The sequence below is a fragment of the Oxyura jamaicensis genome, chromosome 20, assembly GCF_011077185.1.
Source record: "Oxyura jamaicensis isolate SHBP4307 breed ruddy duck chromosome 20, BPBGC_Ojam_1.0, whole genome shotgun sequence".
Lineage (NCBI taxonomy): Eukaryota > Metazoa > Chordata > Aves > Anseriformes > Anatidae > Oxyura > Oxyura jamaicensis.
In genome coordinates this window covers 10,964,966-10,987,369 of record NC_048912.1, presented here as the reverse complement: position 1 = coordinate 10,987,369, position 22,404 = coordinate 10,964,966, and the positions used below count along the sequence as shown (strand labels likewise).

Below are 22,404 nucleotides of genomic sequence, written 5' to 3'. Positions count from 1 at the left end.
AAAGACATAGTCTGTGTGGATAAGATAACGGCGATTTAAAAAAAAGAATATGTACAGATTACTTCTGCGGAACTAATAATATAGCACTCTGCTGATACAGCCTGTAACACTCCCTTTTTATTAACAACGTTAACATTCTTCAGTTAAGATGCTTTGCATGTCCACATTTTCTACCAGTTTAGTACTTCAAGATGCTTAAATACATCTTTGGGATCCATCTTGTATCACTATTTTACAAAAGACAAGATATACAGAGCATAAAAAAAAGGTATACGGGACAGTGAGGTGACTCGCTTAAAATAATAAAGCAAGTCTGGACAAGAATGAGTAAGAGCCCCAAATTTTCTGATAGCTATCCAAATTCCATACAATGTTATGCAGACACCCAAGAAAACAGGCTCTGTCTCTCACTTTCCTAGCTTCCCAGGGGTACACCCACCAGAGAAAATGATTTGCCTTCTTCCACACCCCAAAATCTGCGGCACTCACTATAGCCTCCTGGGAACGTCCCCCATTAGGGTGCATGTTTGTCATTACATTATAAAGCCGGTGATGCTGTCAAACCAGAAAAGCTCACTTCTTCTTCCATGATGTATTTAGACAGGAAATAATAACATGTCTACCATTACGGAGATCAGGGTGATTATCTACAGGGACAGATAATTTCGTACTGTTGCCTACATAATTAAGGAACACTTTGGCAGCAAATAGATCCCAGCTCACATCTTACTGAGACTGTGTTATCTTGTATTTTTTCTTGAAGATTTTGGTGTTAAAACCCTTTTAAGGATTCCACCTTTGTCTCTGACCCTTCTGCATGTTAATGTACTACACAATTTGTACCAAACGGTTGATGGGCCATGGCGTAAAGCAGCCCTCCAAACTGATTCCCGTTAAAAATAACCTCCCTGAAATAGACGAGAGAAGGAGTCGGGGTTACTGGGGTTATTTTTAACCTGAACCAGTTCAATGGTCTGATTTACTCTGGGGACACGATGGAGGTTTTTTTGGCACAGCTGAGAGTGGCACATGATGGTGTGGCGGGAGAGGGAAAGGGATGGCTGTGGGCAGACGGGATGTTAGGCTGGCTTTGAGGCTGAAGCCAGCGTGTGGTAACACTAGGCCTCAAAGACACCACTCAGAAACCATAATAAAACTATTCAGCAGCACTGGCAGTGGGAGATCCAAAATAACTACAATGGAGCAGTGTAATAAAAAATAAACAGGGACCAAAAAACCTGCAGACAATTTCACCAACACCCTAAAAACTATCCCATCTCTTCTAAAGATACATTTTCCTGGATACACCAGAACGGTTCCGCAGTTATTTCAGATTCCAATAGCGAACACTGCAATTCTTTCTGAATGTCATCTTTCTGAAGCGATTACAGTATTTTCAGGAGATACACCTCCCACAGCTGAGTCCGCATCAATTAAAATAGGCAGCTGTAAACACTGTTCTGCTATTTTGAATATTTTATTAAGGGACTATGACCCAAAATAAATAGGTTTTATTTGGCAGCTTGTTTCAAATGGGTTGAGCATGGAAAGAAAAATGGGCATAGAACTTTCTATGGGCAAAATGCCCCAAAATGGGCATTTCCTTTCCTCTCCTAAAAGTAAGAGCAAAAAGAAAGGGATGAGTAAAAAGGCCACTATTGCAGTTGGTAGTAAGGATGGAGAAAATATCCTAACCACTGTCTGGTATGCAGAACAGGAATAAAAATACCACCTCTATAAGCCGGCCCATCCAACATCACCCTGTATTTGAAACAGATACACAGCTAGTCAGACCATCGAAAATACTTCCCGGGTTGATTTTTGACATTGAAAATATACAAACAATTGTATTTTACCTGAAGTGAGCTAGATGTATCAAGGTACAACCGTATAGAAAAGCCATTTGGAAGCCTCAGCGATGTGCATCATTTGTTTTTATTTTCTATTTTAACTAATGGATTAGTTGCAAAAACAGCCTGAAATTTGGATGTGTTTGGTCTTTGTTCTTAAACACCATATCATTAAAATACTTGTAAAGCAAGTGTTATTCTGGTCTCACAGAAAATTAAGACCAAAATTAAATCTTACAAAATTTACAATAACTTAAAAAGCAATTCTAGAACAAACTTGGGCAAGATTTCAAATTCCTTGCTCAAGCAAACCAAGTTCTCTACTTGTTTCATTATAGAGTCTCAATGATGAGCAAAGTTCATTCCGTAAGTCCTGAATCATTTGTGATTTTGTTCTTCTTTAAAATATTATTTACCACGGTATAATATTAAAATACAAGCCCAGAAGTAGTAATTACATGTGGGTCTTCAGATTTGTACCATACATTTTCATAGCCTCGCTTCTAAGGCTTAATGCACAAGTTTTTTTTTTGTTTGTTTTTTTTTTCCCTTTAACTTCATTTTTCCTTGATTAAGCTAATTGTGCTGGCTAGTGACAATTTAGTCACATGATAAAAACTCAACTTGAATGAAGACAGTGATGTTGGTCCTCCTTAAAAAAATAATCTTTCATTAAAAAAACTGGCACTGTAGCATTTTAGCCAAGAAGAGCTTTCAGTACTTCTCCACGGAAAGCACGAGCCCTCTGTTCTCAGTGCTCATTCAAACTAGCAGGGCTAGACTCTTTTGGCAAGGCTCAGCCATTTAACGTTCTGTCATTTTAGCAAGGATATGTTTCCCAATGATGCAAATAGTATACTACATGCAATATTTATCAGTGCTATTCATCTTAACAATAGATTACATTGACTTGATTAGACTTCTGTTATTTCCCTTCTGCTCTGCCTTAAGAAATGTCTATGCAATAAGCCTACCAATAAGGATAGATTTATGGATTTTAACCCCTCCCCCCCCCCAAAAAAAAAAAAGAAGCATTTTGCCAAAATAAACCAGAACAGTACATTACCTATGGATACATTACATTCTCAATCTATTTTTGAAGTCCACAATGAGCTAAGGTAGAAAATACTTCACATAAAAACATGAGCTTGGTATTCAGTTGTTTTGCCTAGAATACTACTACTAAGTGCTCCCCGAGCATTTGAAACACACTTAGATTCTTAGCCTTAGACATACCACAACCTTTAGATGATTTGTAGAGGACAGTTCAGAAACAGTTTTCACCAGGTATCTATGATTGCAAAATCTTAGACTTGTACAATCCAGAGAAGATTACAAGTGCCTTCAAGGCCTTGAGGTGGGTGCATCTCCTGCGTGCACAATGTAGGACAAGAACACAGGTTGTTTAGAGGAACTTTTACAGGGTGGAAGCCCTATGACTTTTCTAATCGGCTGGTATCTTTAACACTTCTATTGCTTTGAATTTATATATCCTAAAAGGATTTTACATGCTCATTGTTCAAATGTAGAATTTGCAGACATGGACTGAAGGCATCTTGTTTTTCATGAGATTTTTCTATGGCTGTTGCATAGAAGCCTTGCAATTTCTTACAGTGGAGTTCTGCTAGCTTTATTTGAGTAAAAAAGCTTCTCCAAGTTTCACTGGATCAGTCAGTTTTGAGTTGTTGTTTTTTTTTGTGTGCAATTCACATTTTAGAAACTGTTTAAAACATACTGAAGACAGGACAAATTGGACCATCAGCTGCAAGAGTTCTTGGACCATCAGCTTCTAGGCTCTTGCCAGTGGTATATACAGTACGGCGAAACAGCACAGAAGGTATACAAAAGGAACTACAAATTTGATTTATTAAATATTGCAATAGTTTAAATCACCAGCATGATTACGTGGACAGAATTCCTTTCAGCAAGTACTACTCTTTTCTTTTCCCCATATGCTACTATTTGTATTCAAGAAATCTAATTGCTTAATACCAAGTGGGATGAATTAATGTCTCCAACATACTAATTTTTCAGCTTTAAAGGGAATGTTTAGCCTACCATTGCACTGCACCAACATTATTTTTAACTTGAGTTGTTTTTTAAATTCAGTGCTGTATGCTCTACACAAATGACACACATTTCCTATAAGTCAGAAACTGCAAAGCAAACAGATGGAGACACGGATGAAAAGAAATAGAATATCAGACTACTAAAGTTGCTCTTTAAGTCCTAGAATCAGACCTCTATACTATTACCATGCTGTAAGGCTCCTACATTTCTTTTATACTTCTTTCTGCCTTTCACATCACACTGAATCTTGCTACTGGGAAACTTCAGTTCTAGCCCCACCTGTACAACAGGTGATTATAAACAGATTTACATGTCTACTCTAAGCTTCTTCATTTAATACTGCCTCGTGTAAGAAGGATAAGGCCTCGTGTTCTAAAGACTCTCTTTAGTTGGAGAAGAAATTACAGAATACTTGTGCTAACCATTGATTCTGATTCAGTGCACTGCTTGCTGGAGAGCTTGCTAAATTAATGTTTAGGAAAACATGAATAGGTATTTAAAAGGAATCAAAAAGGCCTTCTGTCTTAAAAGAGTATTGCAGTAGGTACTCATAGCTCTCAAAACAACATCTCCTTTGTACATGAGTGTTCTTTCTTCCTCTCTTCATGTTCCTCCTACAGCAGAGAAGATGAGTGTCAAATATTATACTGAGGAAAGTATGGCTTTGTAACAGCTGAAATCTGATTCCCCATGAAGAAAATGGAAGAAAGAGAAACTAAGTTCTACAACTCAAAACATATAGCGTAACACGCTGCTGAACATTGCTAAAAAATCTCCCTCCCTTCTGCATTAGCACTCTATATAGGAAAGGTTTTAGCTGCCAGTTTATGAAATTGTCTCACCGGAGTACTGGAAGACAAAGATAATCAAGACTTCCTTAGATATAATGAGGCTATTTCCACTTACAGAAAACTATACTTTCTTCAAAGTACTTTTAAATCAAGTTAAGATTTGGAGTGTCCCTGGATGCCAACTCTCAGCGCATAGTATCAGAAATGTATGATCCTTGGGTACCTCTATGAAATAATTGCGATAGATTAATTAAAATACATAATTAAAATGCAGGTTCATTTTTTCATGTACCAAAGGACTAATCCAGGAATCAGATACAAACAGTAGCTTATATAATCATCAAGGGGAGAGGGAGCCAACAGTAGTCCTTCAAAACTCAGTCACTAGCATTTAGAACCCCAACCCTACAAACATTTACATATGAAATTCTTGAGTATATCGATGAAACCAGCCATTAGTCAAAGTTAAGCACGTGAGTAAACCTCTGTAGACTCAGGTCTTAAAAATTTAACACAATGCCCTTGCTCAGGAAAAGAAGAACTAGTTTTATTGGAGCAGTTATTCTTCAAGTTGCATGTCTTTCACAGTTATTCTTTCAAGTTGCATTTCCCAAGACTACTCTCTGGACTTGAAATTATTTATAGACCTGGTAAGTACATCTCTATTACTTTATACACCAACAACACAGCACGTAAAACCACTAGATATTATCTAGTCACAGAAGCTGATCGCTTACGTTCAGAACCTCAGTCCACTTCCTGGTCTCTCCTATCCAAGGATCTCAGAACGCAGTGCAAACGTAAAAGAACAGACAAGTGCAATAGTACCAGGGGTTGATCGTTGCAGTCCCTAAACAAATTTTGTTTTACAAGAACCTCAGGCTACTACTACTTAGTGTAAAATAGCCTGCTTCTATAACAAGATATGTCTGTAAGTGAAACCCCTGACATACATTTTCGTACTAGCAAATACTACCTACAAAAAGAACTTCAGCTTGATTAGGAAGGGCTCGCTACCCTGTATTTTACCAGAAATAATGCTTATTGAATACTCATTTTTAGATTAAAAACAGCTGTCGAAGTAAAAACAGAGCTTCCCTAGCTGTATCTAACAAAAGTATCTCAAAAACTTTTTACAGGCAGTTTTTTTCTTTCAGAAAAATACGTATAATAGATTTTCGCTATAAGGAAAGAGCTTCAACCACCACTAACTTGAAGATATATTCAAGAAGACGGCATTTCACATTGGAACTGAAAACTCTTCATTTGTCTTCAGTGCATGTTTAGTATGAATTACCTTAGCACACACATTCAACGCATGCCTAGCTTATTCACTTACTGCTACACAACTGCCTCTTTCTGAGGAAAATTAAAAACAACAACAAAACAAAACACCATATTCCAACTAAATGGAAGAAAAACCCTTCTCTGAGAGGAGAGAAAGAGAAAAATCAAGTACTTTGGTACATGGTAGGTCACAGGAACTTGTTAGAGCATTGTTACAGATCACAACCTGAACTATCACAAAACAATGGGCAGTACCCATTGTTGCAGGCACCCAGCCAATTCAAGAGCACATGGGGTAGAGTAAGGAGCTGCTGTTTTTTCTCTTGAATATTCTCCTAAAACTATCTTCAAAGTATGAGATTTCCCTACCAGAAAAAATAATCAATGAAAGGAATAAATATTATATGAATATAAATAATCAATGAAGAGAATATAAACACAACACTGAGAACTGTCAAAATTAGCATCAAGTTAAAATCTCAAAATGCATTTAAGTTTCTTTAACCTAAAAGGATTAATTTTGCATTCTATGTGCTTCAGAAGAACCACACTTCCCACTCTCCATAACCTTTCTGCACCTGCTCAACTTTGAAAATTAATGGATTTGAATATGGAATATGACAATAACAGTATCTCCAACTAATTGGCAATACAACATATGACTTCTGTCTTGTACACAAATACTTTTTTTTTTTTCTAATAGCAGCTGACAGAAGCTGTTAAGTTCCAAGAAGCAGCAACAGTTGCAAAAGGTAACTCACTGTTTTCACAGACTAGCTTGTTCAATAATATTTATAAATCAGTTACAAAAACCTTGCTGTGCTGCAAAGTATCCCAGATTTGACTACTATTTGCACTTCCACTTCTCTTTCAAGCAGCCAGGACTGGCTACTGCTACAAACAAAATTCTGGTGTAAATTGATCATGATTTTGAAACATTATAATAATTCCTATCCTCAGCCCTCTGGAACATTACACAGAAAGTGAACAGAAGCTTTGCAACACTCCTGTATTGCTGCAAGTATAAAGTACTTCATGGCAATTAATAAAAAATATCTTCTCAGTGTTTAAGAGTTCCGTGGTTGCCAAGTGTATTTTCATGGGTTTCTGCTACTTGTCTGGTTGAGATACAGTAGAATTTAATCATGGTGAGCAGACAAGTTATACCACCAAACAAATCATTATACTTTCTGCATTTACTCTGGGGCTGCAGGGATTTTGAATCATTAACTAGGACTGGGGAGGGCTGGGGCAAGGACATAGTATGTGGAACCTTTGCAGAAAGTCTGGCTGACACAGCTGTCAGAGAGCATGTCTGAATCAGCAAGAAATCTCTACTATTCTTCCAAAAGAGAGAAGTACAGTATCACTAAATGCCAGGTAATTATCAACCAACTGCTGCGCATAACTTTGCTCCTTTTGGGCAGGGCAATTCCCAAGAATATCCAAACAATACTGCCCACCGTGCCCTTCTTGACTGTAACTGATTATTGCAATAGGGCATAAGGAAGGAGAAAAGATCTCTGTTCATAAAGGATCAGCCTGAATAGATCAGCCATGTTGCTATACACTCTCTTGATTAGCACTGACCCAAGACAGCTACTGTAGTAATTCCCAAAGACCAGATTTTTTTGGTAAATATTTACTACAGTGCAGTGAAAAATAATCATTTGTAAAAAAGCATGACTGCAGCCAATTAGAATTATTTACTTACCGGTGGGAAATCAAAGTCTATCTGGTTAGCTAAATTTAAGATGTAGTCGATTCGAAATTGGTTCTCTGGATTGGCTAGTTCAACTGGAGGTGCCAAATTGCCCATTGCTGTCACTATTGTCTGCAGAGAAAAAAAAGTGAAATTATTGCAGAGTATGTCTAAATAGCTAATCTTGAATAGTTAATAATAGCTTGAAAGATTACCTCTATAGCTTCTTTAATATTGTTCTTAATATCCTGAATTTTCATTTTCTTCTCCCTGTAATAATAAAAAAAAAACATACTAAATTTATAGGCCATAGAAGCAGAGTATATTTTTGAAATAGAATATGAGAAGTATTCTATCAAAGCTATATTGTTAATATTGAATAAACTGCTCTCAGTACCGAATGCTTTTGTAGATAGACTTGATTAAATATCTCATACCTTTTCTGCTTAAACAGCAAACATCTATTTGTCTCAAAAAGTCAATATTCAATTATGCTCATATAAAAACTTACTGCAGTCTTTGACTGGAACCAAGATACTCTGCAAAGTCAGATTTTGATTCATTTTAATGAAAAATAATAGAAATACCTCAAAGTTGTTTAGCAAACATAAATTGGAAACAAATAGAAAAAAAAAAAGAGTTATTAAAATTAGAAACAAATGAAAGCAGACCAAAGCACCTCAAGTTACAAAAAAATTAAAGCATAAAAATGATGTCATAGCAGAAAAAAGTACAGCAGAGAACTCGACAGAGACATTCAAACAGTTTGGACGTAAAATCTGAAATCAATAGTGAAAGGCTAATTCAAATATGTAAAATTATCTTTAACTACAGGCACTAAAGTAGGCTAGAAAACCACGTTGAATGCTGTATGTGCACACTATCATACGGGATTAACTGCAGCCAAATTAAAATGTGTAACGGGCTCAAGCAAGCTACAGTGCAAACTATTGCCTCTAGTCTATCTGTAAGGCATTTTATTGCATGGCATTTGCAATTCTGACAATAGTTATTTTCAATGCTCAATAGTGCAATCAAATGAAATGCCTGATCAAACATTGAGTATAACCAAGAATTAACTTACTAAAGGTACGGCTAGCACTGAGTCTGTAAACTGTAACTTAGTTGTAAAGCACCAGGACAGAACTTTTAGATTATTAATTTCTTGCTATACACAATATAAAATCACTGCTTTGGGGTAAACCAAGTTAGCCAAGTAATTACCCAAAAAACCCACCCTAAATTGTCTAAGTGACCTTTTAATCTTCATAAAACTGTTTTACGAAACATTTTAATTACCTGAATATTTATACCAACTGTTTTTAATATTTTTCACTCTGAGAACTAACATTTTCCAGAACAGTATCCCAAAGACCTGAAGCTACCAACAGTATGCTTTCTTTTTTATCCTTTAAAAGGTAGTGCTCACACTTTCAGTTTACAGACTAGAGCTTGAAAATTCTCAATTTCACTAGTTAGTTAACTAGTCCTCATATTGTAAATGCTTTACATTATTTTTCCTTTCCATAAATATTCACAGGCACCAAAACGAAACTGAAAGCACATTCACCAATCAAGAATGCAGAAGAACAGCAGGAAAAAAAAATACTGCCTAAACAACAAGGCAGACACAGACATCCAAGAGGGGTGGAAATTTTGGTTATCAAATGAAAAATTAATACAACTTCTGTAAAAGACAGGGTCAATGAAAACAACACCGTGCCAGCCGCATGCGACTCTGCCTTTCAGCCGTGGGCTTGCAGGATCATACTATACATTCTACTGCTGCGAAAGCACGATTGCAATGTGAGTCCTGTCTTACAGACAGAAAGCAAACAGCAGCATCAAATCATCTCGTTCTAGATGACTTAGCTGTACTAGAGAACATGCATGAATCAGCAGCCAAACCCTACTGAACAGAAACACGATTATCTTTAAATATCGGCTCCTCGTCACTGACCACAACGTGTATTCTCAAAGCTTTGAGGCAGGGCGAGAAAGGTCAGTGAAGCTTGATGCAGAAAGAAAACAAAATCATCAATAGTCGGATGTAAATTCTTGGTTTCACTGGAATTCTTGGTCTACCCTACAGACCACCTTATTCCTTGTATTCTCTACCTGAAGACTACCAGTTTTTTGCTTCGGGGATTTGGCACTGCCGATGGGAACAAGGCAAAGAGCCAGGAGAGGCTAGAAGCAGTGAACAAAGGAAAATAAATAAGACAGGAAAAAAGAGGCTTTTTCACCCTCTTCCTTCCCATCTTCCATCCTTTCTGTTACCCTGGGATTTACGAAACTCTTCATTCCACAAACCCAGACTTAGGGTAGGTATAGCTTTTGGTTAGCGCACATATGGTTGCAAAAAGCCTCTGTTTTTAGAAATGATGTTCCTTTAATTAAAAGAACAAAACCCAAACCAAACCAAAAGCATAAATAATGCAATGAAAGCAGGAAATGTTTATCATTGACAGCGTAAGCAGTTTGTCTGGCTTGATTTTGCCTCCAGTTTTCAACTAGGTCTTGAACATGATGAACACATGCAGAGATTCTTTTCCACTGAGATCAAAAGGACAACTGATATGCCCAAAGTGAAGGAAGGTACTAGCATTTTTAAAAGATTAAGGAAAAAAACTAGTATTCAGACATTTTGCTTTGCTTTGGAACATCAGTATAAAACAAACATATAAAAAGTCTTCTCATTTTTATGTCAACTGTAGTTAGATGATCCCCCTAAAATTCCCATGGATAACTTTCTCCAAGAATTACCTAAGTGCAAATTCCCATTCTTCCATATAACACAAAAATGCAGTATTTTTATTACAAGTTTTGGTCAAACTTTGACACCTCCTCACAGAACCTCGATCTAACAGCAGCACCGTAAAGTGATGATGAATACAGAGCGATGTCCAACTCCAGCAGTTAACAAACTGCTTGCTAGCCATCACCATCTTTACAACAAGAATACTCAGAGTTCCTATTTCGGGTTTTGTTGCCATGGCCCTATAGTGTGCCCAGTAAACAAGGAATCTTATTACCCAGCAATGAATGTATCATGTCATTTTGTGTTTTGTAATGTTTACTAGGCATAAGTTTTCCGTGACAATGGGATACCTTGCTCTTCTGAAACTCAACGTGTTCATCAATCGTTCGTCCAACAGCTTACCTACACCTGTGACTTCTCTTAAAAAAAAAGTCTGTGTTAAAAAAGATGTTAGTCAGGGACTAATGAAGCAAAACAAATAAAAGCCAACCACCACCTCTGCTGTCCTTTCACACTAAGGTAGCACCTTACATTTCCAGAAGGAATTGAACTTGATTTTCCCCAGCCATGAAAACCCAACGTTCATCGTAGAAACAGATTCTTGCTTTTTCCTTTCTTATTCCCGGGTGCTGGCACACAATGGCAAAAACGAGAAGAGAAAAAAAAAACCTGCCCTCCCCAGTGTGCTTCTCTGGAACAGCCTGAATAGATGCGAAATGCCACCGCGCTATCACGGCTAATGAGCTCCCGATGGCTCTGCAGGCCTGTTCTGTATCTGTAGATGCCACGGGTTAATAAGGTCAGATTTTTAATCTTGTTTAAAACTTTTGCTTAGGCTGCGTAGGGGAGGCCAACAAAGCATTAAACTCTATTAGTTGGGGATTATAAGAAAAATCTCAAATCCTGCTGTTTTCAATATTTAAATGGGCCAAAGGAAAGCTGCACATAGCTTTCAGGAAAACTAATAAAGTCTATTTTAGGCACTATAAAAAAAAGATGACATTTTAATACAAGTGACATGAAATTAGAATGACATAAAAGGTCAGGAAAATCAAATATTCCTTGAAAACAAACCTAATCAGTGTTTAGTGAAGAACAATTCCACCTGTGGCTGATCTTTACTATTTAAATGACAGCGTTTTTAGTCAGACCATCAAATCTCATGCAATGAAAACATTACCAAACAGGTTATCAGAAAGCAAACTAATTTAATTTTAATGCTCCTTTCTGATTTACTTTCAGATAGTAAGAACTGCCCTTATTTGGAACTTAGAAAAAATATCTGAAGTTTTAAAAAGAACTTGCCAGAAAACCAAGAATTCACCTCATGGGTAGAAAAGGAAGAAAATACAATAAAAATACAGTGAAATGAATGGCTGAAGCAAAAACATTTTTTTTTTCTTAGACACAAAATCAATCACAGATCTTGTGACCCCATTATGTCATTTATCTGACAGGTTAAGAAGCTGTACACCTTGTTGCAAACTTCTACTGCACAGAGTTCTGACAAGATGGAGAACACAAATACAAAGAACCGTCTAATTTAAATCAGAATGTAGTAGATTATTTTCCCCCCCAGCAAAAAAAAAAAAAAAAAAAAAAAAAAATGGGATGTGTTTCTTCAAACCCCACAAACATACAGTTAGGTAGCTGGAAAAAAATACAAAGCCTGTAAGACAACAAATTTTTCTTTTTTTTCCTTTAGAAGGAAAAATAGCCATGATAACATTGTTATCATTTTAAGACACACCAATTACCTACATTAATGAGAAAATCATCACCTTCCTCCAAAATCCAGGGATCGTATAGGAAACTCCACAGTTTAAACACCTGAATATTTTAGGAAGCATGCATTAGGCATAAATAAAGACCACTGTGAAGAGGTGAATTTAATGCTGCAGGATGCATCATTTGAGTGAAAGTATAAAGACTTTGATCAGATAATATGCAACAGAAAACGGCTTTTAATGAGGGTAAATTATGATTGCCAATTAATCACACCATGAGCAAGGCCTAAAAAAGGAACCTACCCTGCAACAGGAGTACTTGAGGCTTTACAATGTGAATACAAAATATTTGAACGCTCTTTGCATACTGACAATATAAATGCTAACTAGTCATTTTTGAAAAATGTCATTTTCTTCCTCAGTTTGTCTTTTAATACATTATTTCATATGTGCAGTCTAAGCATAACAAATAACACCAAGCAATGGTTTGCAGTTTGTGTACCTTCCTCCTGCACAAGGAGCCTGTCTGCAGTCCTGCAGAGCATCCAACAGCACGGACAGAGCGCACCGGATGACACGAGGACTCCTGCTTAAAAGGACTGGCTTTTTACTGTGCAACAATCCATGTGCTTTAAAAATACCTATTTATCCACACCTTTGACACAGCTCATGGATTTCATAAACGTGACACAAAATAATCGTTTACTACACCTTAAAGAGGTCAGCAAAAACGCCCATAGCTCTACCTGGCCAGCTACCTCAGAGAAGCGGAGCAGTGCAGCCAACATCTGCCGGCACAAGGCCACAAGCAAAGAAATTCAATTAAGACTTTGCTACCAATCCACACTACAAAAATTCTGTGGTTACTTCACAGTTCAACAATAAGACAAAGTTGGTGTAGCAGCCTGGGTTATTTCTAACAGAGCAACATGACAATTATCTCAAAATATAACAGCTAGAACAGCAAACCAGGTAGATGCCAAGTTGGAGGCACTTGAAAATGGTGAGGGGGGGATCAGGTGCCTAGAGTTTTCAGGGTGAAGCTGAAATAATTCACCTCAGACCTATGGCAAAGCACCCATTTTATGGGCTAAATTATTAAAATGCAAGAACAAAAACAGCTGAATTATCTTTTGCTAATCGAACGCTTCACATATATAAGAGCACAGAGACAGCTCAGTAACCCTCTAGTTCTTACAGCTCCAGATCGGAAAGGACGAGCACACAACAGACCGTGGGGTAGGATGCTACAGGCAGCAGCTCAACAGCAGCAACGCTGGGTACCTCCATGGACAGCAAGTAGGATTTAGTTGGCTCCTCACTTGCAGCAGAATCAAAAGATTTTCTAACCACATCAACTGTTTTGTTCTTGATAGCTCTGTCACCTTGTAAGATGAAATAAAGTTATCCCAAAATGTTGCTCGCTGAGAAAATGTAATCTGAAACCCTCCGGACAATCAATGCCATGCTCGTAACACTGACCACATATGTATGAGGCACCTTACCGGCAGCAGTTCACCCTCGCTGCTGTCGGACACAGAAGCGGCGCCCCCCCTTCCCCGTGCTGTGGGCTCTGACACCACCTCGCCACTCGCCTCCGGCACTGTGGAGATGCTTGGTTGTACTTCTCCAAAATTCTGGCTAACAACAAAGTCCACCACCAGGTTACCAAAGGTGATTTACAAACAAACAAACCAAGACGACATTAGGATAGCCTGTTCGCTTTCACTGTAAACAATATCTTTAGGACAAAGGAAAACCCAACAGGCTGAATAATTTGATCAAGATATATTTTGATTTAAAGACACAGTTAAACTTATGTTGCACAGATGTAATTCTGACTTTCACACACATGCAATGCAACATATACAATAGACAACACATACTGGGCTTCTACAAGTTCTCTTTTAAATGTTGGGAACAGCACTACAAGCCACTTCTTGCTTGTTTTAATACAATACAATATTTACTTTCATGAGGCACATGCACATCTTCATATGTGGCCATTAATAGACGAACATGAGAAATGTAAGAGCCAACAGACACTGTCTATTTCTGGAATGACAGAATCATTCTCTAAGTTACAAAGCAAGAAACACAAATTACTGAAGCATTAATAGAAAACACATCACAGCTGTCACAATAAAAGTTACTGTCAAGAAATAAACTTAAGAAGCAGAAATGTGAAAACAGAAATTATGCTGCTTTTGAGCATTATTTACACTGAAGTGGTAGGGTAGTAGGGGTGTGACTTGTTTATTTTCTTAGGGAACAGTGCCATAACGAAATGCCTACAAACCTCAATAAAGGCATCTCTAAATACAAACCTAACCCCTACTGTTAGGTTTCTTTTACCTGTGCTCATTGCACTATCCTAGGTGTAAATGTTAAAAGGCAACTTCACTCTGCCTCCATGGACATGTGATAGGCAGCCTGGCTGTGGGCATGTTCTGAAGCATGTTCAAGGACCCTCAAGGATGGCTGCACGCCAGGTGACAGCTCTGTCCCCAGGGGCCACTGGACAGAAGAGCCAGAGTACACCTGGGGCACACGGAGTACCCCTGGGGCACCCTGGACATATCACACGCCCAGGGGAGGGGGCACAGGGATGCTGTTCTGGCTCTAAGCCACTTTGGGGCTCCCCTTGGGTTTTGCAAATTCCTCCCTAAAACCAGCTGAACTGGCTTTCCAGTCCCTTTACACCTGTAAGTGGCACCACCAGACCAGCACAGACCTGATATTAAGAAGCATAATTCTACTTATGCTGCTCCATTTACCTCAGCTAATTAATTTGCAATAGTTTAGGTAAAGAATGAAAATAAAAGTGTTCACAAGAGCTCTGTGATGGAGAGATTGACAAAGACCCTTTAGTTCATACTGTGCAATTAAACACCTGTGTAAATTGCAGACTGGATTTCTAGTTCTTCAGGCATGCACACAAAGGACATCGCACCAGTCTACTTCTGTTCTAAGTACAGATAATTAGGCATATTAGAATAAAAGATGTCCTTCAAAGTTTAGTATTCCCTCTTAAGATACTAGATAAAGTAATTAACAGGGCTGGAATTTTCAGACTGTCTGTTGTGATTCGTTTCTGGTACCGAAGGACCAGACCCCGCCGGAACAGGAGATTTAAGTCAAACCTGCTGAATCATCTTGCCTTGTACAACTCGCTGCGATAACTGTTTGCTGTCAGGAAGCACTGAAGACACTTTTTTTTTTTTTTTTTTAATTTGGCACTGTGAATGTGGTCATTATTAACAGAAAAAGAAAAAAAACAAAAACAAAAACGGGACCATACAGGTCAGCAATCACCTTTTCCAACATTTCTGTCCGACTGTGCCAGCGCTGAGGTACAGCACACGACACGTCTCCCTGTGTACTCTCTCCACTGGTCCAAGCTGGCCCATACGACGGCTCGTACAGCCACCCCTCACTGCACAGCCAGCCCACTAAGGTCTCTGGAGTTATTGGGCTATCGATCTCTTCTTCATTTACAGAAAATGCTGTCAGGTGAGTATGTACTGACCATATGCACGGATCAACAGCACCTTCTGCTGAAGCTGGGACGTTGGCTATGCTGTGCGTCACTTCATCCTCAGTACCGCAGGGACTTTGCTTTGGAACCTGGGCTGGTAATGGCAGCATTGCTGGGGTCTTGTTCCTGCAGCACTTCCAAAGCACTTTTGTTTTAATTTTTAAAGATCCATTTCACAAGCTCACTGTGAGTTTCATTTGTTCTGCCACCATTTTGTAAATGTCTAGTAACTTCTTCAACCGGGGCTGGGTACAAAGCTTCCCAAAGAGAGCAATCACATCCCAGAGCTCCTCAGGGGTTCACATACAAGTAAGTATGAGGCAAGTAACTCCTGTACCAGCTAATGACTTCACTGCTACTTTAAACTAAAAAAAAAAAAAAAAAAAAATACACAGCTGGCTAAGTGCCAATATTAAATGGAAAGAAGCCCTAAAATAAAATGGCTGGAACACTGGGTGCCAAACAAGCATACACACAGACCAGCCCAAACTCGATGCAGAGCGGTAGGGAAGACAACAATTACACAGGTGGAAGATGGTCAGCCAGGGAAAAAAAAAGTGTTTTCTTTTAATTTTTATTTTTTTAAAGTGATTATGATTTTCCATTACCATCTGAAACACTTCAGGCATTTGATATTGTGCACAGGAGAATTGGAAGGTGAGAAAGCCAAGGTTTTTATCCCCACACACTGCAGGTTAGCAGGTAACAAGGGGATGTCAGGAGGACAACAGCACAGCAGGAAAAGGGAAAGGTTCAAATTCATACAGTGTGCTAAACTCTCAGAAACACAGTAAATTCTACAAAACGTGACTCTGCAGGTTTCTACAAGCATTTACTGTAATTTTTATATGAATTACTTTTATTCTTATTTAACCTTTTCAATCTATTAATTTAATATAATTAAAGGTCACTAAACTATGCAAAGAGCTTCCAATGTGATAACAGTTTCTCCAGTTTCACTGACAGAACAACTGACAGCGCTACTCTGGGACTTATCAGGACTTACACCGTTTTGTCAGAAAACTGGTGTGCAATCAAGATTTGCTAGTGTAACATCAGGGAAAAAATGGTGACAATATTCAAATGCACATGTGCTCATAAAGATACACATTTATGTGCAATTTGTCCACAAAAATTCACAGAGGTACATCTGATCAGGGCAAATACAAAGAGTCGCTGAGCCATCTGATCAGGAACAGTTATCAACACACACCTGCTGTCACCAAAAGCTGACCTTAGATTTTGGTGAGATATTAGTGTTAAATGATTTGTTCATCATGTGTTTCTTACGGCCTTGCTAGGCTGTTTTCACTGAATCAGCTATTTGCTTTTCAGCTGTAGATCTGGAGTTTTTGCCACTGACAAAATTCTGAATCAAGGAAGGCTTCTTCGGTTCTCTCCGCGGATGAAGCGCTGTCAGGTACGTGCAGCTTTAATTACAGGCCTTGAAGAGGTGCCTCAATGCTTTGTATTGCAGTGTTATCAATAGAAACTAGAACTGCCCATACTGATTTCAGCTTTGGGGAAGCTCAAGTTCACAGTCATTCTTAACAGTGTGATATGCAGCTCTTTTCTCTTGTCAGCTTTTAAATAGAAGTCACATCTAAACAGAGATTTTCGTTACACAATTTATTAAAATTGAGCTTCATTAGAAAGCTAGAATTATGAAGCACGTTATGGATATTTTACATGTTTTCACGTAAACAAACTCATTAGCAGGACATTCCTACTGAAATCCTCAGGAAAAAAAAACTGTGGAATTTGTCAAGTACTGTTAGACTGTTATAGTTGTACCTTTGTAGTTCCAGGCAGCGTATGAATTTACCATGACTGTGCATGTCAACTGCATTTTTAGAATATGGGCTAATTAAATATTGGAACAAGCAGATCTGAAAATGTGTCCCTTAAAGTTCCAGACTCACAGCGAGGCAGGTGTAACAAAGCAAGGTGCTGACAACTTTGGCTCTAATCCATCAAAGCACTTAAGCACATGTTTAATTTTAAGCACATGAGTAATTCTATCAACTTTAATAGGGCTACTCATGGTTTAAGTACTACGATGGATGGGGGCCAGAATGCACAGAACCTTTAAGAATGCTGCATGGCCCATGTTATAGGGAGAAAAAATGGCATTCTTCCACTGAACAATTAAGTTATAAAAGCTTTGGAAGCAAAATTTACCATAAGTTGAGCACAGCTCTCTTTATGTAAATACAGAGATGTGGAGATGCGAGTTACTCTGCAGCCTTTGAAGACATACCATGATGCGGGTTCTCCTAAGCACGATGTCCACGTATCTTTAGTTTACCCTCCTTTTCCTTTAGAGCTGTCTTAGGGCCACATGCCACCTATGCCCACCATACTATGCTTCACAATTAAGAAGTCCGATGCAGAAAAGACCAATAAATTAGCTACTAGTTTGAATCTTATTTAAGAAAAGAAACACATTAGATGTGGTTTGAAAACACTGGCACTCCAGCCTTTCAAATGTAAGCTTGGCTGTGCAGACAGGTGTGAGAGTTTCAGCTGTCACCGGCTGAACCATTCGGTAACTCCTCCGTGTTATCAGTTATTCCGTATATTCAGAGCTTCCATGAACATACAACATGTGGCAAGTAAAGAAGCTTTTAAGTAAAAATGAGATTTCTTTAAACCTAAATAGTTTGTACAGTCAGTGTTAAGAACATTAAAAAAATACACCTGCTCTTCAAACTTCTAGCTAGGATGACCTCTGTAGATCAGAGCTGGCTTACTTGATCTCTAAACCAGTCACCAGAAAATTTTGGATCTTGTTTTAGCTGAATATGGCTCTAAAAATTGTTACCAAGTTTTAAAAAACAGTTTTCTAAAGAAGGAAGAGAATGGAACAACCTGAAAAATTCTTTACAGACGTTTTCCAGGAGGTCAAATCACTAAATGGTAAAACACAAGAGGATACAAGTTTTCTCTCCACACTCATAATGCAAGTCAGAAAAATTTCACAAGATTTTTGCTTATATAGCCATACTGTCCCAAATGTACAGTGAATTTTAACAGCTTCTAATTTAACATCAAATTATATCTGCTCTCAAAGGTGGATAAGGGAACGGAGGCAAGGAGACAATGTTTCCAAAGGGCAATACCAAACAACTATGACAAAAATACACTTTTCTATAAAAACTGCCCCAGAGATCAAAGCATCATACCAGGCTCCTATACACCAGATTCCAATAAGCTAACCAACCAAAACTCTACTCCCACTCCCCCAAATACAAAAAAAAAGTCCCACACCATTAAAAAACAACTTTACTCTCCCCTGAGTGAGTTCTTCAACATCACACACAACTCTTAACTGAAGTCTTCTCTGTTACAGGTTAACATGTCCAACGCTTCTAAGGCATCCTCCTGTCTTTAAAATGAGAAATTGTACTTCATCTTGTGAACATCACTGTTTGTGGTCTCTCAGCATCCAGTACCTTATTGATTAATCAGGACTCTTTTATGCCAGATGTAAACACGGTTTCTGCTCCAAACTGGAATTCAAAGCGGTTTCTTCTTTATATAAGAGGATTTTAAAATGATTTCTCCAAAGTCTCAATCATTGAAAAAAAAAACATCTTCCCTTAGACGTCGCACAAGTGTCAGCGAGCAGGTAACCCCTAACCGAGCAAGTCTAATAACATTCCTAGAAACAAAGCACCCAGCTCCTCTACCCCTGAACACTGAGGTTTGTCTTAAAGCCCACATGGCGCTTCATAGGTTAACACTCATGTTTATAAAGGACAGCTTGTTAATGCCGCACTCGCAAAACTTGTTCAGTTTTACAAAGTAAGGAGCAACTATATCATGACAAGAGACGATGAGAATTAAATCAGTGCAAGGACTTAGTTACATTAAAAGAGCACTTGCAGCACAACATCAAGCCCCCTGCATACACTGTTCCAAAAACCCGACTGCTTTGCTATTTACACAGCATCTCCCATATCACTAATGTTACTAGTACCTTTTTGCAGAGACAAGACTGCCAAAACTCGAAGACTGCACAAGACACAGGCTTTGTTGCTCACCAGAGTTGGGGTGTGCTTCAAGCAGCTCCGACAACGCAGTACTGCTGGGGACTGGGGGGCTGAACAGGACCTGCAACAGGGGGTCTAGCTGGAAGTCTAGCACAAGTCTATCCTATATAGCTAAGGGTCATTAATATACTCCAGGCTGCCTTCAATGTAAGGGAAAAAGGTGTATTTTACATCTGTTACGTGAACAACTGAACTATTCATGCCTCCTACACAACCCCGTGGAAACTTTTGTGCTTATTAGTCTTGAACAAAGAAGTCAAGGCAGCATATTCTTTGCTGATATGAGGCAGTAAGCTCTAAAATCTAATTTCTGATATTCTAAAATCTCCTATAAGCAACATGTATGTCCCCTGAAATTGTGAAACTACAGGAGGAAAAAATCACTTCAAGTAAGAATTTATGATTTTAGGGTAGACAGGCTTCTAAATACATCCAAATTAAACTTTAAATTCATACAGCTTTTTTAGTGCCGGTTACTTCGGATGGTCTGGATTAGTTTTATTTTTTTATTTCTGCATAAGTTATGTAAGTGCCTCTATTTTTTCCTTAAAGCACAGACATGGGAAAATACTTTTGCAATACTTATTTGTCTATGTAATTGCAATCAAAGCACAAAGAGGCAGCAAACCCAAATGGAACCGAGCTTTGCCAATTTCCGTTCAGCAGAAGAGGCCTAGAAAAATAGGGCACGGCATATATTGAGTGTTAGCCACCTCTGCAGCTGCCCGTTTGCAGCCAGCAGCTCCACCGGTGTGCCTGAAGGGTTAAAGCAGCACTTTGCCTGGGGCTCACTGGTAGGGCTGGGGAGGCACCAGGTGCTGCCAGCCCCTCACCGGGTGAGATGGAGGGCTCTGAGCTACAACTTTGCTATCAGGTTATTTATAGAAAAGATATCAGAGAAAAGTAGAAGCAGGTAAAATTTATAGGCTGCAACCTCCTTTCAGAACATTCTGTACGTCTCCTTTGTAGCCGTACTTTACTTTTTACCTTAATAAATAATCAAAGACAAAAATGCCCGTTTGTAATTCAAAGAAAGTCCCCAGCTGCAGCTGAGCATGGCTGCACTACGCTGTGCAAAACACAATGCAGGCTCTTTAGCTGCTACTAATGTTTTAGTCCAATTGCATATTTTGAATTATTTCTATCTGTATCTTTTAGGTGACTGAAGTGCCCTAGCCCAGAACAAGCAAAGACTCACTCCGTAAGAAAAACGAACAAGCCCCAAACCTCAAAACATACGATCAACCACGCAAAAAAAAGCCAAACAGAAATGCGATCAAATTGGTCTTCTCCCTGAAGTCTGTAAGATTATATTCTATTTTCTACCTAGACTGGCAGGTAATGCTGAAGATTGAATGAAAATCAAATACATAGTTTCCGACAGCAGCATAAAGGTTTTTTTGAAAGCAGATTAGCAAGAGGTTTGGCCCAGAGTGCAACTCGTATCAGGCAACAGCTGCCTTTGAAGTACCATGCCGGTACCGATAATCGTATTGAATACTATATGAAAGCTTCTCATTTATTTCCCAGTTATTAAAAGTTTTGCACTACCAGAAGTCAAGATGATAAAAGAAAAATATCTGTATAAATAATTGAAAAATTACCAGGCAACAACAACAAAAATACCCTCACTTCCTTCCAAGCACAGAGGCAGTCATCATTGCAGTAAGCCCCATGGTGAAATTCTCGAGCCAGTGCCAGTGAGCATCATTTGGGGCAAGCAGTTCCACCTACCAGTTCTTCTTTCCTGCCTGACTTTAGGAGATACTGTCAACTAAAGGACATCAAAAGCATGTATTTTTTTTTCTAGCAATCTAGGGCTTTATTTACAGAAAAGTTAGGAGTCTATTTTTAAAAGTGCAAAATTCTCTACTGCTACTTCTGAAATAATTTTGCTGTTAAGTCAGTCCACTTACAGCTGTACTACAAGTGAACTGACAAAATGGCAAGTTAACAGCTCCCGTACATTTAACAAAGCAGGACAAAAATTCCTTTATTACAGAGGAGCCGTAGAAATGAATCTGAAAACGTGATACACACTTCCCTTACCTAAATATCGTATTTCCCATTCTGCCCATTCATTTGAACTGCGTAGTAAGAGAACAATACTTTCACAATTCAATTTTACAGTTCCTTAATTGTGTCACAGCAAACTATTTTTAGTTACAAAAGCTTAAGTGGATGTGTACTGCAGCACACACAGTACGTAACCGGTTTAGGCACACAGTTAGGACCGACTCCTGAACAAACAGATGGGTAGATACCGAGAAAAACTCACTTCTCAAATTCTTCCCTCGTGTGTCTTACAAAATCCACTTCTGTGCCAGGCATTTGAATCTTTCAAGACAGTACTTTCCAAGCTATTTTATTCTATTTATTATTTATTTATTTTTAAGTTGGCAGAGCAGCTTTTCCACACAAGTTTCCCCTTACGCAGATTACTTCCCAACAAACATCAAGAAGCTGAGCCTTCCCCTCTCCTGGAGTTATTTATATTCAAACTGAGCACAGAGCATCTTTAACCCAATTCACTGACTGCTTGGTCCCTTTTATGCAAACCTAAGCATGAGGTATAAAGCTAGAGAAGATGTGAACAACTGTTCAGGTTAACAAATAGAAAACA

The 22,404-nt window shown here is 38.5% G+C and overlaps 1 protein-coding gene across 3 annotated transcripts in view; it reads right to left on the bottom strand.

Moving 5' to 3' along the window:
• GNAS (GNAS complex locus) overlaps positions 1 to 22,404 on the bottom strand; it is a 151,710-nt gene that overhangs the window by 52,920 nt on the left and 76,386 nt on the right. For all 3 annotated transcript variants that reach the window (XM_035343542.1, XM_035343543.1, XM_035343544.1), the window contains exons 3-4: positions 7,916 to 7,970; positions 7,713 to 7,832 (exon numbers count right to left, since the gene is read on the bottom strand). In XM_035343542.1, the coding sequence (XP_035199433.1) occupies positions 7,713 to 7,832; positions 7,916 to 7,970 (175 nt within the window). The remainder of the gene's footprint in view (positions 1 to 7,712; positions 7,833 to 7,915; positions 7,971 to 22,404) is intronic.